At 35.1% G+C, this 19,551-nt stretch overlaps 2 protein-coding genes across 3 annotated transcripts in view; one reads left to right on the plus strand and one right to left on the minus strand.

Moving 5' to 3' along the window:
• The window catches only part of LOC129255542 (solute carrier family 49 member 4 homolog), a 25,210-nt gene extending 23,603 nt beyond the window's left edge, over nt 1-1,607 (plus strand). For both annotated transcript variants that reach the window (XM_064097236.1, XM_064097237.1), the window contains one exon: nt 171-1,607. In XM_064097236.1, coding sequence (XP_063953306.1) covers nt 171-313 — 143 coding nt within the window. In that variant the 3' untranslated portion in view covers nt 314-1,607. The remainder of the gene's footprint in view (nt 1-170) is intronic.
• Nucleotides 999-12,138, minus strand: LOC129255540 (MKI67 FHA domain-interacting nucleolar phosphoprotein-like). The gene is made up of 4 exons (XM_054893887.2): nt 11,989-12,138; nt 11,375-11,483; nt 9,318-9,541; nt 999-4,082 (listed from the first exon to the last, which is right to left on the minus strand). The coding sequence occupies exons 1-4, from the start codon at nt 12,049-12,051 to the stop codon at nt 3,633-3,635; spliced, it is 846 nt and encodes a 281-aa protein (XP_054749862.2). The 5' UTR covers nt 12,052-12,138; the 3' UTR covers nt 999-3,632.
• Between the last annotated feature and the right edge of the window lie 7,413 nt (nt 12,139-19,551).

Raw genomic sequence — 19,551 nt, forward strand, 5'->3', positions numbered from 1 at the left:
AATTTTCTTTTACACATTGTAAAACAGGAAGTTGTATTACTTTGTCCATACAAGTTTCTCTTCTTATATTTTAAACCACTAGACCCTGAGCAAGTAGTGCAAATAATGATCATATTCATTTGATAACATTCAGATAAGATAATCTGTTTTGTTTTCTTCATATTATCCAGTTGACTTTGCTTGGCTGAACTGGGTGATGTTGGGATCTGTGGTTATCTGTATTCCCCTAATGGTCTTCTACAAAGAGCGCTATAACAGACTTTATTTTGATGCTATACATCCAGTCGATGACAGCAATTTACAAGAAAAATAGAAGGTTCTAATCCATTTTTTCTGCAACTCTTGTGACATCCACTTTGAACTGTTTAACAGCACTGCAATTGACTGTCAGTGGTTCCAATGAATATGAATGGAGATGGGTTTTTTTCTATCCACTCATAATACAGTGGTATTTTGTTTTAAGAGCAATATCTAGTGACATTCATGGTAATTCCAATGTTAATAGAGTAATTAACCCTTGTTGCACATTAAATTGGGGACAAATTTGATGTCTTACTATGAACTACAGAAAAAATATGAGAGGGTGACATGATCGATTTTCTCGGTATTGAATACTGATCAGAATGTGCATATAAGTCATATTCACAGCATTATGCTTGTTTGATATTTCTATTAAACTCAATTGCTAGAGTGGATAGTTAAAACCTGTTAACAATCAAAGTTTCATATCATCACAATCATCATATCATGATGATCATCATCATCACTACCACCACCACCTCCACCACCATCAATCTTCATCATTAAAATGTATTTTCAGAATATTGCTTCTTCAGTGATTCAGAGCCTTATCAATATATTATAGGCCTACAAAGTGCCAACAGATTGGTTTTCAATAAAATTTACACTTTCACACATTTACTGTAATATGTTCATCAGCAAATCATACAAAAGCATTCGGTATAAAGAGAACTTCGGGGTTTAAAAAAATACAGTAGTTTTCTTTACAATTACATTTTTATTACAAATATGCATCTTTTGAAATTGGATTTCTTATGAACACATACAACTAAATTGTACAAGAGTTTGTTTATTTTGACCATACATGTAGATCATTCAAGGATAACATGAATATGGTGTGCTGTATACAGATAGGTGCTTGCAATAAGAGAGCTTGAGAAATGAGATTTCATTTGATCTCAAAAGGGGGTAAAGGACTTACATAGAAGATAAAATCTCATTGGAAATGCAGAGTACGAAGGTCAAACATTTGTCTTCACCCCAAATCAAAATGAAATACAATGAAAGATTACTTATGTTAAGCTTGGATCAACAAGGCATGCAAGCAGGCTGATTACCCAAAGAAGGAAATGAGGCTTACATGTACTAAGCAACGTTACATGTGGATTGCTGAAGTAAAGTATTTAGCTATTCATTGCATAACTTTTCAATCTGAAATGAATTATCCTAAGTTGCTGAGATGTAAAATACATCATTTACAATATGGAAATTTGGACATTATAACCACTGAAGGATGGCTTGTGTATTTGTAAATTGACAATGTATTTGAAATTAAATGAAAATAAATATTTCATGTACGATCAATTACTCATGAATTTGATTATGGCTTGTTTTAGAGTGAATGTCTACTACAATGATCTATATTCCTACCACTCATGATGACTTGTTTTCAAACCCTCCATTCTCAAAAAATGTCATCCATTCTTTATGCTATGTATGGTCTCTTTCATTTCAACATTTTCTCTCACTTGGGTGGAAATTTTTAAAATCTTTTACATAAGAGAAGCTTCTTGAATTATTTAATCTCAACCAATCAACATTTGATCTTGACCCCTTTGAAAAAAAAAATTATGCAAGATCTTTTGCTCTTTCAAATTCACACACACCATTGATTATGATAGCCAAATGGACTCTTTACTGGACATGGTGTGTGCCTTAATAAGGTCATCCTGAGTACCAAGTCCCTGTGGAGTCTACATAGCAATTATAAAACCAGGACATTCCGTCTTCCAGCTAGGTCCTCAGTACATACAAGATTGGGGAAGGGTTAATGCAGGACATGCTCATAAACTGAGTATTTTTAATGTTTAGACTAACACTTATTTGAATGAATAATATACAATTTGGTGCCATGTTATTGAACACAAAAATACACCTATGACTGCTCCAGAGAAAATCTGGACTTGCATGTTCTTTAACAAATGCAGTTTATATAAACCAAGTTGCTTGTTTTTGTAAGTTCTAAACTATACCTACTGGGGGGAGTGTAAACAGAAGGGTAAAGACATCTGCCCTGACTATGATTCATCAAGTGATAAAAAAATAAAACTAAATTAGGAAAGGGGAAAAGAAAAGGAGAGAGGATTGAAACGATAGGGCTTGGTTATAGAATTATAAAATAACCCTTTTTTCTCAGTAAGAGAAAAATGACACCTTTGGGTCCTCTTGTCCCTATATTAAAATGCCTTTGCACTGCCACTTATGCCATTGATGGATTGTATATCATTTATTCACAGTCAAATATTAGTTTTGAATAACTCATTGACATTATATTGTTACTATTGAAAATGAGTAACCAAAACATATAGTTCAGGTGTCTACCCCCTCATACAAGCCCAATTACACTTATTTGGAATAAGCAAGAATCAAGCAAAATCAAATGGAATTTTTAAAAAATCAAGAAAATTAGATGGGGGGGGGGGGCAAATTCACCCAACTGGAGTACAAATACAGTAAACTGACCAACCCACTCATCACAAACTAGTCACATTCAAGGCAAAATGAGAAGCACAGGAGTTAGATGGAAATAATAATAATAATAATAATAGTTGGATTTATAAAGCGCTTTTTGCCAGAGGATACAAAGCGCTGCTATTATTACCCCAGCTTTAGCTCGAGCTGCCATCACCGGTGCTCAGTGCATGCAAGGAATTACTCCTGCCGGGTACCCATTTACCTCACCTGGGTCGAGTGCAGCACAGTGTGGATAAATTTCTTGCTGAAGGAAAATACGCCATGGCTACGATTCGAACACACGACCCTCTGTTTCAAAGGCGAGAGTCAGAACCACTAGACCACGATGCACCCACATTGTGCTATGTTCTTGGGTTATTTGAGGGGCATTCTAGAAATTCTCACTGCATTCTGAGTGCATTCTATTATTCGAGCCCATTCATGTGGCTGTCCCAAATGTTTTGGTCCTCTTCACAATTTTTGAGGTGCATTTGAAGTGGAAAGAATATCGAAAAGTGTTCAAAGTATATTCTTACTGCATTCTGAATGCATTTTAACTATTCCTAAAATATACCTGCAGCATTCAAAACATATTGAACGCATTGATAGAGCTGCATAGTGGGGAAAAAATTTGACCAGCTGGTGGTCAAACAACAGTCATTTTATTTTGGTTGATTCTGCTCCACACCAAATAAATGTGACAGGGCCTTTAATTTTTTTTCAAATGATATTTTGGAAATGACAAAATTTTGACCATGTTCAAAAGAGACATATTACAAGAGAAAAAATCTAGTATCACAGTAACCTGAATTTCTTTGACTCATTCCATATGAATGGTTCTCGATTAACAGTGTTCATCAATATCTATCATATTTTCATCATTTTAAAGACAATCTCTTGCTCTTCTTTCCAGCAGTCCTAACACCTTTAGCTGCTTTCACTTTTGAAGACACCTTAGCACTTTGTGCTACCTTTTTAACTTTCCGTTGAACCTTTCCTTCAGGAATGTCTTTGCTTTCAGTCTTTTTAATAACATTCCTTTTTTCTGTGCTAGTTTGTCCTTCTTTCTCTTGCTTCCTTTTCTTTGCTGGGACTGCTAATATTACCTCTGTGGCATCATCAGAATCAGCATCCAGTTTCTTCTTGGATTTTTCTGTACTTGTTTTAGGCTTGGACATTTTTCTTTTTGCACTTTCTTTCTGTTCTTGCTTTGCAGCAGGTTTTCTTGATCTGGATGGTGGTTTTGCTGTTACTTTTGAAGCCTTCACATGGGCAACAACCTTTGGGGCAGGAGGCTGTGACTCTTGCAGCAGTTTCCATTCGGAATCCTTTCAAAAAACGAAACAATAAAAAACGTATTATTATCTTGCAAATGACTTAATTGTTTGATTAATATTTAATATAAATAGAACCTTTTTCTCTTTTTTACAAAATAAAAACACAATGTAAGAGGAACCAAGACACATCTATCACTTCATTTTATTTTTCACTTTTTTACTTATACCATTTTAAGGGGAATAAAGAGGAAATAATATTAAACACACTGATAAAATGTTGCATACAAAAGTGTTTTAAATATGTAACAACCTCAAAGTTCCTGTATCAGATTGAGTAAATATCGTTCATTCAACCGTCACATGTGAGAGGTGAAATTAAATACTTGTATCATCACTTACAGGAATTAATATATTCTTGAACTCTGATGTGTTACATTGACCCCAAAAATTAAGGAGATTACTTCTAATGGAAAAATAACAAACAAGTTATATCTATATGGACTAAAAATATGACAAAACAATTTCTTACTAATAAGGAGGTATAATGGTTTGAAATTGGGAATGTTAAGTAAATCCATTAATGGAAAGTAAACCTATCTGAATTTGGTAGACCAGCCAATAAGATGACTACATCATAATACCTAATATAAGATGGGTTGTATGAGAGAAGGCATCTGATTGCCATCATTTTGCAATTGGGCAATTCCACATGGGAGAAGGTAAAAACAGTAAATTTCAAAATTAATAATATGGATCTGAATGTGAGTGACCTTTTAACACAAAACCTTATATTTCAAGGAACTGAAAACCTTTTTCAAATATCTTTTACGGTTTTTGCTGAACAATCTTTTGAATTTGATGACCAATTTCAATTAGAGAACATATATTTTACATTATTTTGGATAAATTTGATAACTAAAAAAATGTTTTACATTTTTGGTTCAAAATCATCTAATTTTGTGTGTGAAGGTGTAATAATTACCATTAGCAAGTGTCTTTATCATGGGTATTTTCAAATTTCTAAGAGAAAATTTTGCTATCTACTACAAAAATGGATGTAATTCCGTTACCAAAAACTGAAAAAGTTTTTCCTATAAACTAAATCCTTACTTGAATTTTATATAATTCTGAATTCTCTGATTTCATGTGACTTACTAAAGGCTTAGCAACATTTTATTAAAATATCATTTCTAATTCTGCTGTAACTCTCGTAACGGAATTACATGGTAACGGAATTACCATTATCATATCTTTTAAGGGGTGTGCGTTAGCCCATTTTGTTCCATTAGCATTTTGATATCTTAGCTGTAGTTCATAGTTATGAACATTAAAAGCCTTCTGATTAGTAATTACACTCCAAATCAGGATGAGATTATACAATTACTTGACAGCAAGCTCCCATTCAGTATAACATTCAGAATAAAGGCAAGATAATGTACATTGGCATTAATAAAGTATATCGATGGAGCATACAATGTAGGTGAATACCTTACAAATGATAAATGGGCAATCAATTCTTGGGGTGGAGTAGAAGAATGATTATAATATGCAGGATGATCTAAACAAAATTGTCATCCAGATTGATTTTGCCAAAAATGGCACTGCCACAAACCAGTTCTAATGAGATCCAAAATACTGGATGCACAATCACGGAGTGACCATGTTCACAGTGTGTGCCTTGGAAAAGAATAGCATTTAATTCTTTTGTAAGTGCCTCTGCCCTCTGATAAACTCACCCTCGACAGTCTGTAGTGAACTTTTCAGTAAAAAAAAATCTGGGAAGGCTGGGAGTATTTCTATGCTTCAAAGAAGTGGCTATATTTTTCAGATGGAATTGCCGAATAATTCAAGCGATATCTTATGTGTACCGTAACTCTCCTTGCATCGGAAGTTTGGAAATTCTTTGCATCATGCCATGGTGAGGGACCAGACTCTGGCATTGGCGAACAGTGCAACGAGCAGTAAAAAGTAATGAGTGGAAAAGGTTGAAGTGAGATCCATAATTTGCAGATGTTGCAAGGGCCACATGCCAAAAACATACTGAATCTTGATACAGATGACATTGCGAAAGTATGGTGGATTTTGACAAAGATATTCAATATGTCTTAATTAGCACCAAACCAATACTGTTCTCCACCCCTATGCAATGGATGTTCAGAAACATGCAAAGTCAGCATCATGCAATAATCAGTACTTCATGGATGGAGTAAGTGAGTAACAACGATGACCCTTCAAGTAAGGATGATACACAGAATGAACATTCTTCTAAGGAGAGGATGGTGATAATGTTGAGACCAACAGTGTCATCAATAACAAAACATCTGAGAACAGCAACATAACAGAAGACAAATTTAATTGGAAATGGGTAGAAATGTACAGCATTCTGCTGTGAAAGAAATTCAAAGAGACAGTGGTAGTATTCTGAGATACATTTGTCTGAGATAAAATAAAATATTTTATCTCTATCAAAATAAGTGATATAATAAAATAACCTAAAGTTCTTTCCAAAGTGGTATTCTAATAAACCACTTTATATCCGTTTTATCTCTGTGACACGTGTCTATTTATGAAGCAATTTCCAATGAAAATGGCTGTTTTTATAGCACTTATCTCATTCAACCAATGAAAAGCCTTTCTGCCATGAGGTTCGGCAAATGAGTGAGATTGCATCAATCAAATTCTGTGCTTACAGGGATTTAATTGAAAAAAAGAACAATACTTTATTTTAGAAGTCAATTTCACATTTCCTACCTCATTTCATTTCAAAGTCAATATTAGTCAATAAAATTATTTGAAATATTTCTTTAATCTACAAGAATAATGTTAGAGTAGTACTCTCATGATTAAATGATTTATTATTTTTCCTTTATTTTTATTTCAAAGTTTTGAGCGAATTGACCTAGAAATATTGCTGAAATTAAAAATGGATAGAGAATAGCCTCCACCCAATTTGAAGTTCTTTTTTTTTTCTTCAAAGGAACATTGGCGCAGGCACATCTGTGATGCAATGGTTGGATACGCGATTGACATGTCTACATCCTTGGCACTGCTTTGTCACATATCTCTAGATACGGAAGATAAAAATTCATCTCGGATAAATTTTCATATTTTATAGGAAAGATAAAATTTTAAAACAGAGATCAAATAAAAAATCATGGCCTAAGAAAACCACCTCAGGTCATGAATATGACTTATGATCATCAAATCATTGCAGTTTCTTAGTGTCACATCTGGGAAATACATCTGTCCAGAAGATGATATTGACTTTATAAACAGATCTGCTATATTTGCAGTCCTCAGTGAGCCATATAGACAGTAAATGAATCCTTACCTTTAAAGAAGATTAGATTAATTGGTGCACTAATGAAGAACCAATTTATTGCTTAGTTGTCCACAACATTCTTTCAAAATGTGAATGTCAACACTATTTTCATGTGGTTTGAGCATTGTTTCTCGTTTTTAGTACATTTATTGAACAACCAAATAGAAAGTTTTCAGTTTAACTGTTTTAAGATGCCAATTGTATGTAAAGCTGTTTCTTTTGAATATTCAAAGACTTTAGAATATCTTAAACTACCATCTACACAATTTTTTGACTAAATATGCAGATCTGATCACATGCTGTCCTCAGTTTTTGTAAAATTCCTGATGTGTACTAGTTTGGCTGTAGTTCATGTAATTCCGTTACCAGGAGTATTAGTGATGATTTTTGGCCTTTGCATAATTCTTTTCATCAGTACAGGAGGCAAAAATTGGCTAGTAAGTCCTAATACCCCTGAAGTTGAAAATGAACTAAAATGTTATTACCACTGATCCCTAATATTTTGTAAAATTCTGTTTATTTATGGTAGAGCCACTTATTACATACTAATTACTTGTATTTTATTTGATATTATAGACGTAAAGTACTTAGTTTGTGTTAAGTATTAGAGAAGAATATATAAACAAGCTTTATTGAGGCATTTCTTCAGTCATAAATGCCTAAAAATAACATTTTCCTTCTCAAATGTCAGAGGCGTAATTCCGTTACCATTATGTGTAATTCCGTTACCATGTACTTCCCGAAAAGAAAGACCAATCACGAAAATTTGTTGGATGATATTTGTGAATTAATTACTTTCAAAATAAAGTTGACATTATAATAAATTGAATCAGACATTAGCTTGGAGCTAGTGTGTTGTAGATTTCAGAGAAAGTTTTACTGAACTTTGGGTTGCAAAGTGACCCATTTCTCTGGTAATTCCGTTACCATAGCACATATCCATCATTCACATCTGAACGTGTGAGGGGTTTTCTAAAAATCTTGGTTCAGAATATAGCACAAGTGGCCATGCATAGTATTAAGTTTAGAAAATGGGAAAATATTGAGATATCTGGATGCTGTGAGCAAAAATAACAGCCAAAATTCTCTGATTTGTAATTCCGTTACCATGGAATTGCCCAATTACGTAATCCGATATATGGCCACGATCGTGGCATATACCAGCAATTTCTGCCCGATACCTTGTGTACAAAATCTCAGAGGTTGATGAATCAATCGATACCTTGAAGAAAACCATTCTGCAATATTTTTTTATTACAATAAATAAATATTTGCTATTTGTGTTGTACAACTCCTCTGAATTTAGGGAAAATATGAAAAAATAGACTATTTCCCTGGATTAATGTATGAACAAGTGGAACGCCTGTGGTAGTCAATATACAATATAATTCTTACATAAATTTTGAATTTCTCTTGTGTGTTTATATTTTAACTCGGCCTGCGGCCTCTTTGAAATATAAATGCACACAAGAAATTTGACACCTATGGACACTCATATTATGGTGCATTGAACTCTTAGCATGCACTATATGTATGACATTTCACTGCAACTGTAACTAAACTCCTGTGTAATAATGCCTTTGAATGTAAAATATCTGATGCAAATGTTGTCATGAAAGCTCTTAAATTTCATAACAAAATGAAAACATGTTGAATATAACTTGAATCTCTAAAAAGGCTACCAAAGTTTGTCTACATATTAAGTAGTGATTCTTTTTTAAATCTAGTATATTGCAGCTATGAAACATGACCCTGCTTGTCAACTCGGCTGCTGAACGAAGTTTGGTCCAGTGACAATTAGCAGTAATAATTCACAAAAAGTATATTCACCATGCTAGAAATTGAACATGACTATAGTACAACATGGCACAAACTTGTGTTTTATGTGTAGTTTGACAAGTTCCTTGTATATTGTATGAAAGAGCTCAAAGTACAACATAGCAAGGAAAGGGAGAGATACTCACCACACCCTCTATTTTGAAGTCAATGCCTAACTCCTGAAGCTTCTTCTGTTTCTTGTTAAGACCTCTCACTCTCCGCTTCTGGCTCTCCAGGATATGATCTTTCCCACTCTCTAACAAGCTATTGTTTCTGGAGGCTGCAATCTCTCGTCTTCGGGGGCTCTTGAAGTGATGGAAACAACCCTTGAATGTGTCAGGATGGAGCTTGTCTTTAGGAACATAGAAACCTAGAAATAAAATAATAATTTGAAAAGACATAGAATTGCTCAAAACATTCCAAGATAAACGTGTGTTTTTCATTTCTCAATTTGAACCAATCTCTACTCATACATGCACCTATAGATAAAATAAAGAAACTTAAAAGAGTAAATGTATATATATACCTAACTTCTGCTAGTTCCCATTTTATTTTTTTTCAATTAGCTTAAGATTTGTTTCTTTTTAACAAACTTGAATTGCATTCATGTTTACATTTACATTTTGCATATTGCATTAACCATAAAAGGATGGGGGGCCATGATGCCCCCCTCAACGCTTCGCACGATATTTCCGAAACGCAAAGAGATAGCGCCGCAAAATTTTATGACTTTTTTCTTTGAAGTCTGGGACCAAATTCGCAATATACACAGAAAGCATCGACACCCCACCACTTTTTACGAGACAATGTTGTGCCAAAAATGGCTCATTTTTATACTTTGTGTACAAAGTCTTTGGGAGATGAAATTCATAAAAGGGTGATTATTTTCATTTTAAAGGAGAATTAAATCTTTGGAACAAGATAGCCTGTGTGAAAACAGAAAAATCAAAGAAACAGATCAATGAAATTTTGAGAAAAATCGGACAAATAATGAGAAAGTGATGAGCATTTGAATATTGCGATCACTAATGCTATGGAGATCCTCACGTTGGCAATGCGACAAAGATGTGTGAAGTCACCTGTGAACAACTCTCCCCATTAATTTAGTATATATTTCACTTTAATTGCCTCTTTTATCACATCTATCAGTAGATTATGTGTTCTTTCTTTAGGAGGTCATGTAATACAGATTTTTAAAAAATACATCATGGATAGAGTTTGTTTCACCGTAAGAAAAAGCAAAAAGAGACATTTTGGGGGTATTTTATAGTCCATCAAAGGGAAAGTTGTTCACATGTGACATCACACATCCTTGTCGCATTGCCAATGGGAGGATCTCCATAGCATTAGTGATTGCAATATTCAAATGGTCATAACTTTCCCATTATTTGTCCGATTTTTCTCAAACTTGTTTTGTTCTTATTCTGTGATTTTTCTGTTTCGACATAAGCCTACTTGTTCCAAAGGTCTCATTACCCTTTAACTGTTCTGTTTAGTTTCTTCAGGGTTTAATTTAGTGGTTAAATTGTCTGTAATAATTTCCATTAAAAAAAAAACAAAGGATGAAAAAACAAAAATACATAAGTTCAAAAAACAAAGATATACATGAGGAAAAAAATTGACTTTGGCAATTTTTCTTTGTGGATTCCTTTAAATTAGATTACACAGATGACATCTGGAAAAAAGAAGAAAATTTGAAGTGAAATTGGGTGTTAAATATGCAAATAATGATTTTCACGAATAAATTTGTATATCTCATTCATAATTAAAAAAAAAAAAAATTTTCAATAGCTTTTTTTTATACTGGCTTGTAGTTTACAGCGGCCGAGATCAGAAGGGGGGGCCATGATTGCCCCCCCCCCCCCAGTCCTCAATACATCTCAAATAGCCCAGTCCTTTTAGGGTTAAAAGTTTGCCATTGTACACATAATAGTATAATAATACAATAAATCTAATTACAAAACCTTGAAATTTATCAGGTATTTTCCCAAATTCTTTTAATTTTGTGATTGGAAATAAAAAATAAAAAATAAAAAAACCTTGTTTTCCTGAAGAGGAAACCTACCACAAACATGAAAAAAAAAATCTTGATCTTTTGAGGCAATTTTACCAAACTGCTGAATAATTCAAATTTCTTGTATATAGAAGTAGCCGTGCAATAACAATTGTAATAAGTAACTGACGCACAATTTTTCGTACTCACATTTTAGAAGCTTCTGATACATCAGGTAGTTGTGCATTGTCTCAGTCACCACCTTTGCAACTTCATCATATTCAAATTCGATGTAAGCATACCCCTTTGATCTTCCGCTCTGAAATCAATGTAAACCAAAACATGTTAACAACTGTACATGTTGATTGGAGAGAATAATTTCTGAATAGCTACAAATACATTGGAAAATAAGTATACTCAACTTTGGCAAGATTATAACATTACGGGCTGATAAATTCAAGCAAGAAACAAGAAAATCAAGAAACCCTGACTATCTCTACCTGGTTGATCAAGGTTTGAAATTTTTGTATGACAAGGAAAAATAGGCCTGAAGTGGTTGATAATTCAGTCTTTGGAGACACTGAAATTCCTATACATGTATCTATTTGTTTGAGCGGTCCACCAGTGTTCACCCAAAAATGCTGGGCAGTCAGTAGACACACACACACACACAAAAAGAAATGGACTGACACAGGTATAAAATTAACAGTTGCTATCAATATTGATCCAATGACTGGTAGTTTTTCAAATAGCATCTACATGTATGTATTGGGATCGGGGGAAAGGGGGGGGGGGGAGTAATTTAACACCAAAATAATTCTCACCTTTTTGCTTCTGCTGAGTCGTAACCTCTTGATGTTGCCAAACTGTGAGAAGAACTTTTTCATTTGAGGTTCAAAGAAACCATGAGGAATATGAGACACATAAACGACGCCAGAGTTTGGGTCATCTTCATGGATATCACGTTTCTGCAGATTTACATGAAATAACAGTGACAATTAGAAAATACAGATTTTGATTAACTTTTAAAGACAGCTCAAGCTTTGGTAAAAGGTCAATAGTATCATGTGAATAATGTGATAATTCAAGTCTTACAAACTTGAAGTGGCCATCAATTGATTTTTTTTCAACCCCATTATATTTGTGGAAAATTAAGTTTCAATTAAAACAGGTAGCTACTCTCTAGAACCCTTTTTCAGATGCATTGATTTTTTTTCTTTAAAAAATGACCTGTTCTGTATGCATTTTGTAATTTCTTTTTTTTATCGATTAAACAAAACCAGACAAAGATCATTATCCTGAAATGGTTTGACTATTCCATGCTTGAGAAATTGTTTTAAAAAACACACACACACACACCCAGACATTTCATTTTCATCATATCAGGCCGATAAATTCAAGCAAGAAACAAGAAAATCAAGAAACTCTGACTATATACTTTTCATAACATTACCTGGTTGATCAAGTTTGAAATTTTTGTATCATGACAAGGAAAAATAGGTCTGAAGTGGTTGATAATTCTTAGTCTTTGGAGACACTGAAATTCATATACATGTATCTCTTTGTTTTACACAAAAAACAAATTCTCCCGAATAAATTTGGACAGATTCTGCCTGAATATGGCCTGATTAGGATGAATTCGGTGGATTCCTAACCTATTCGTCTCTGATTCGTGAACTCCCCAAATCAGTAACGAATAGGTCCGGAATAGGTCCCAAATCAGAGCAGAATAGCCGAGAATTGACTGCCCAGAATACCCCAAATGCTTCCCAGAATCCAACTGAAATCCATCCAAATACATCCTGAATGTGACCCAAATGAAATTTGTTGTGGTCACATTCGGAAGTACCGGTATTTTGTATTTGGCTGGTCTTGAACATTTCAAAGCGAGCCAAATCCCTCCACGAATATTCCAGACTTTTCTCGTATTCAGGGAGGGAGAACAGAATACTCCAGAGTATGTGAATTCGCAGTTGATTCGGTTCCAGTGTAATCTATGTCATGTTGTGACTACAGCACAAAACGATTCACTGTGCATACAAGCACACCCTTGCTAGTTTAGACACACATGGTGCTGGCTAGCTGAAACTGAAAAATACCATTCACACCACATCTGGAAAGTGCATTTGTTATTGTTACATACGTTACAAGGGATATCTTCAACTAACATTGTGAGTATTGGTGTACTACTTTGCCATGTATTAAACTGTACTGTTACATTGATTCCTGCATCAGACAGAGTAATGCGTTCATTCCACAGTCACATGTGAGAGGTGAAATTGATTGACTCTTCATCATCACTTGCAGGAACAGTATGGCCCGTATTCTGAAGTCGGGTTTAACTTAAACTCATGTTTAAAGTTGTGGTTTAAATATGGCTAGCTGATTGTTACATAAATCACTACAGTAGAGATATTTCAGCTCATTTGGCTCTCAAATCATTCATAATTGTCTAGAGAGTATAAATAGATGATTGTCTTCACCATTGAAGAATCAGGAAAGAGCACAGTAAATAAAAGAAACATACAACTTAATAAAAATTTTGATACTTTTGGCTTCCATAATTTTAGCACAGAGTTAGACCATGTTCTAAGTTAAACCTGACTTCATAATACGGGCCTTTATATCTAGGGACAGTGATTTTAAACAGACGGAATTCATGGAATCGGCCTTTTGAAACGGAAAGCGGCCTTTCAAATGGAAAATCACAGAAAATATATTTTTCTCAAAATGCACAGAATAGCAACAGAAATTACTCCCAAATCTTCAACGAAATACGAATATCAACTGGCCAAAAACACAATCCCACTTCGCTACAACAATCCACACATCGTGACTGCACTCGACTCCATCACAGATCATATTGAAATTACATTCACGTCCGCATAGCGACTGAACGTAGAATGAAGGCAGAAAAACGGCTGTGTGTTGCTGCCCTCTGCTTTCGGTCATAATCATTATTATTGTCTTCTTATTATTGTCTCATTATCATTATTGCCTCATTATTGTCTTACATGTATCTCATTATTTAATAAAGATCTTCAAAATAATAATTAACACCATAACAAAGGTCCATAATCAGATATCAAATTCATGAAACAGCTCAAACATGTAGACCTATTTCTAAATTAAATTCATGAAAAGGACTTTCTTTGCCATTCAAAAATACGACTTCCATTAACAATACCATATTCTAGACATTCAGACTCCTTCTAACAAACAAGTGGAATGCCTCTGGCGGTCTCACCTGCATCACGCGATTCATTATAGCAGCAGTGCTGACGTTGATAACTACTATAACTCGCACAAGATGTTCAGTGATACTTGGTTACTCTTATGTCCATGTTTTATGAACTAGACCAATACACTTACAGAGATATGGTAATTCAACAAATACCCCCAACATGGCCAAAGTTCATTGACCTTTGACCTTGGTCATGTGACCTGAAATGCGCACAGGATGTTCAGTGATACTTAATTACTCTTATATCCAAGTTTAATGAACTAGACCAATATACTTTAAAAGTTATGATGGTAATTCAACAAATACCCCATATTTTGGCCAAAGTTCATTGACCCTAAATTACCTTTGACCTTAATCATGTGACCTGAAACTTGCAGAGGATGTTCAGTGATACTTGATTACTATTATGTCCAAGTTTCATGAATCAGATCCATAAACTTTCAAAGATATGATGGTAATTGAACAGATACCCCCAATTCAGCCAAAGTTCATTGACCCTAAATGACCTTTGACCTTGGTCATGTGACGTGAAACTCATGCATGATGTCAAGTGATACTTGATTAACTTTATGTCCAAGTTTCATGAACCAGGTCCATATACTTTCTAAGTTATGCTGTCATTTCAAAAACTTAACCTTAGGTTAAGATTTTGATGTTGATTCCCCCAACATGGTCTAAGTTCATTGACCCTGATTTCAAATGACCTTTGACCTTGGTCATGTGACACGAAACTTGGGCAGGATGTTCAGTAATACTTGATTAACCTAATGGCCAAGTTTCATGAACCAGGTCCATATACTTTCTAAGTTATGTTGTCATTTCAAAAACTTAACCTTAGGTTAAGATTTGGTGTTGACGCCGCCGCCGTCGGAAAAGCGGCGCCTATAGTCTCACACTGCTATGCAAGTGATACAAAAATCACTCATCAAAAAAAATTCTTAAATTTCACTTGCAGTTTTGCTCTAAATACTTATTTCGCACAAATTCTACAAAATTATTTTCAAAATAACAAATAAAATTTTATAACAGAGCTCAAATCGTAATTAAAAAAATATATATACAACGGCTGAAATCTACCGTGTCTGAATACCTGGACTAATCTCGAGCCAATCGCAGCAGGGATGACGTCACTTACAGCTGCTCGATCGGCCGACTCAGATTCTCAAACACCTCACAACACTCAAAATTGAAGTTCATAACCGCTGGCTCTTAGTCTTTACAAACCAAATTCAATAAAACATACACAAAATGTTCTCAAATATACAATTTCATTACCGAAAGAAAAATATTAGTAGGGACATCAAATGTGCGCAATTTTTTTCTGCCAGCGGTGCATTTCAAAATATTCATATCTTTCTCATTCCTAAATAACATGTTTTTCCATGATTTTAAAAAGATTTTCTATTTTCCACACATCAGTCTCTTGTAAAATCACCTAGAACGCTCGCGAATCTGCTCTCCAATGACCCCCTTAGGCCGCGTCCATTTACTGTGTAAAGGATCATGGCCCCAAACCGGCGCTAAATATGCTCTCGCTTGTACATGCAAGCCTTCATACAAATACCTGGGGTGATGTCACATCATTGCTTAAAATGAATGAATCATACCTTTTTTCGAAAGTGGACGATTCCTAATTTTTTATGAATGAAAACAGAATTCCCGAAAGTTCCACCATCTTGAATTCTTGCGATGCAGAAGTGGATTGCCGTGAAGCCCATGATCTTTCCGGTAAAATAAATGTGATTTACATGTATCTATTTTTTCCGCATTTATTTTACGAAACCATATTATATAGATAGTTAAGATTAGAATGAGATCCTGCGTTATAAACTAGAGATGCTCTGCGGGTCGCGCAGCCAAGCACATGTATCTCCCGAACCCACCGCGTCATCACGATATATAGAGCTCACACAAAAATTTGACAAAAAATACAATTATCATGGTGACAATGACCCTAGCATGCAGGTCCCCCAAGTCCATCTACCATCCAAGTGTGGTTGAAAAGTGACTTATGGTTGCGGAGAAAGAGTCTTGCATGTTAACTTCAACGTTGACCTGAAAATGACCTTTGACCTTACCATGTGACCTCCGCCCACACCAAAATCGATAGGCTTCTTTGCTATACCATACTCAACCTTCATGCCAAATTTGAAGACGATCGGAGAAGAAATGCAGCTGATAGAGCGCTCACAAGGAAATCTCTGCGGCGGACGCGGCGGCGCGACAAGGCCAAATCCATAGTATCCTCCGAACTCTGTTCGGGGGATACAATAAATCATGCTATATTTAAATCAGCTAAAAACTTAAATCGAATTTTCCTGATGAATTTGACGATGCATTTTGCAAAGAGTGTGAATTCGTGTTGACAGCGATATGCTGTGTGTGAGCCTATGTGTTGCTATGGTGAATTTGCGTGTGACAATCAGGGTCGGAATTACACGGGGGCGACGGGCGATTTTGCCCCCATGACAGCCCAAATCGCCCTTAAAAATTCTCAAAACCCAATGCTTTGGGGCGACTATTTATTTCAGAATCGCCCCAATAAAATACCATCGACAATGTAAAAAATACTTCACATAATTACGTTCTCCGGCGGCGGAGCAAGCGCATCTTTTATATCGCCCTTGCCAGCTTTAAGTTGAACGGTCGATGCAATATCCGAGCCTTCCGTAACACCGGAAGCTTCGCGATTGAAAATAAACGCGCAATGCAATATGGGATGCGGAGTACGTATAGTCTTTAGCACGGGTTTTTGTAGAATTGTTGACGCACTTGCCGCATGGCTTATGTACATGTAGGCATGCACAATTAGACTGCACAGCTGGTAACAAGACCACGTGCATCGTACGGTATATTATGTGTACTAGGCATGCAGAGAATCGTATGCGATCATCTGGTGATTGTGACAGCGCTGATTATCGACATCGTCGAGTCGGAGTGCAACCTGGCTCTGCCAAACGGCCAGAGCCAGCGCCAGAAGCCTCTCCAAATCGAGATACTGTTGAGAAGGATAAGCCAAAAAAGAAACAGTACTGTACAGAGACAATCGACAGTAAAGTCTTGGGGCCTCGATTGGCTCGAATCTGAAGTGTGTGAAGCTGACGGCGACTCTGGTGCACTAGCGTACCTATGGGGGGGGGGGGGCAGGGGGGCAGTTGCCCCCCCCCCCTGACGAGTCACAACCCATGCACTTTTTTTTTTTTTTTTTTTTTTTGCTTGTCACATTTTTGGGCGGACGAATTTGCCCCCCTGTGAAAAATCCTAGGTACGCCACTGCTCTGGTGGGATCACTGTTGTTTATTGTAAGGCCTGTAGCCTACAGTAATTACAGTTTAAAATGTTCTGAGCTTTTAGGCATCACATTGAGTCTCGGAATGTCAAAAGGTAATTGCTGATATGCGATAAAAAAAAAGTAGCCCCATGAATTAGAAAATAGCCCCAAGATATTCAGTGGTAGCCCCAATGCAAAAAAAAAAGGAGCCCCTAAAAAAAAAAATTAATTCCTACCCTGGTGACAATGCGTATGTGGAGCTGTGTTGTCTTTGAATTGAATTTGTCCTATAATTAACTCTTGACTCTTCGTGTGTGTTCATTATAGCAATAATCTTATAATTCAGAAAGTCAGTTACACTTTTTTAAAATGATTTATTTGATTTTTAGTAGTACACTTTCTAGGCCGAGGCCAGGGGTGTGTGTAAAGTTAATTGCACTGAAGATTATGAATTTCTGCCTCTACCTGTTTCTATACCGGTACATTGGATTTACACCCTTGTAGTTTTAAAATGTTTTTGAATGTATGCAAATGTTCATAATGAGTGATATATCATATTTTTTTAGTAAGATTTAAGAAATGGCTTTGGAAATTACATGAATATTGAAAATAGTACAAGGGTTGGTAGTGAAATTGTTTTCTCATCAGCAGACACTGAAAAGTTGTCTTCGAAATCTAAATTGAACAAATGAATACTTAATCAGTGTATAATTTGCATATACATGATTTGCAAGAATAATGATGAAAAGACTAAAATTAATAACTTAAACAATTTCCATTTTATATGTGTCGAATATTTAGATTATTAAACAGTCCAATCTCAAGTTATAACATTTTCGCATATTAATTAGGCAATTTTCCCCATTCGTTATGTACAAATGAATAGTTATAATCTATTTTGCAAGAACAACAGATCAAATTAAGTTACAAACTCTACATCTGTGTGAAATTTGGTGATTCTTTGCCCATTCAATTTCAAATTATACCATTTTCGCATACTAATTAGCTAGACTTTGTAATTTTTTGCCATTTTCCTAGTTTGTAGTGATATGGTCAGTCAGACCGTAGCTCGCGCGATAATGAGCATATTCACAAAGATTTATTCAGCGGCCCTCTAGCGGTCTCCGAAGGAAAACATGCGATCTATTTGGCTTAATTTTCCCAGTGAATTGGAGGGGCTGAAGTTATAGCTCTGTACTGGTCGCTAACTTCAGTTAACGTCAAAACGAATTGTAATAAGTTATTCTCAAGACCTTTATCTACATTTTGATATATAATTTTCCATATTTCGACATTTTCACCCTACCAATTTTACCTCTTTAATTGATGCTTATTTTAGTAATATTTTTAACTGCGATTTTGTAGTCGGAATTTCACTTTTGGTTCCTGACTTAGCTTCATAACCAAATTGTTTTGATCAGGGTTTTTTAGAAAGAAGAAAAGTCACTGTTCAGAATATGTCAGAACCAATTTGACGCAAACTCACCTTATATTTTTATTTTAGAGAAAATGATACCCTAAAAATCAAGAAATTTACGTTTTACCCGGAAGTAACCTTCTCATTCACTCTACGATGGCGCAAAATAATGCAAAAATTACGTTCGATGCGGGCTGGTAAAATTTCGCCTTTGGTCCCATAGTTTCGTTGAAACTTCTGTAATGATGACAGATGGCTCGCGTTATTTATGTGACTGGACGGTGGACCTGTTTTTTTTTTTTGTACTTACAATGTAAGACTTAATATAAACGAAGCTCAATAAGTAGATCTCATCTAAAGTTTTATTTAATGATTATCAGGTTTCCGAATTCCATCAAGTTTTTATAGATTGAGATATTTCTTGATTTATGTTGAAAATTGTTAACCTTTTTTCT

The sequence above is a fragment of the Lytechinus pictus genome, chromosome 3, assembly GCF_037042905.1.
Source record: "Lytechinus pictus isolate F3 Inbred chromosome 3, Lp3.0, whole genome shotgun sequence".
Classification (NCBI taxonomy): Eukaryota; Metazoa; Echinodermata; class Echinoidea; order Temnopleuroida; family Toxopneustidae; genus Lytechinus; species Lytechinus pictus.

Bases quoted from the DNA above. Each gene is read 5' to 3' on its own strand.
- LOC129255540 (XM_054893887.2), bottom strand. From the start codon at position 12,051: ATGAAAAAGTTCTTCTCACAGTTTGGCAACATCAAGAGGTTACGACTC. The intron at 11,484-11,988 runs GTGAGAATTATT...CATTGATTTCAG, and splicing joins GACTCAGCAGAAGCAAAAAG to AGCGGAAGATCAAAGGGGTA. The intron at 9,542-11,374 runs GTGAGTACGAAA...TTTTATTTCTAG, and splicing joins GTATCAGAAGCTTCTAAAAT to GTTTCTATGTTCCTAAAGAC.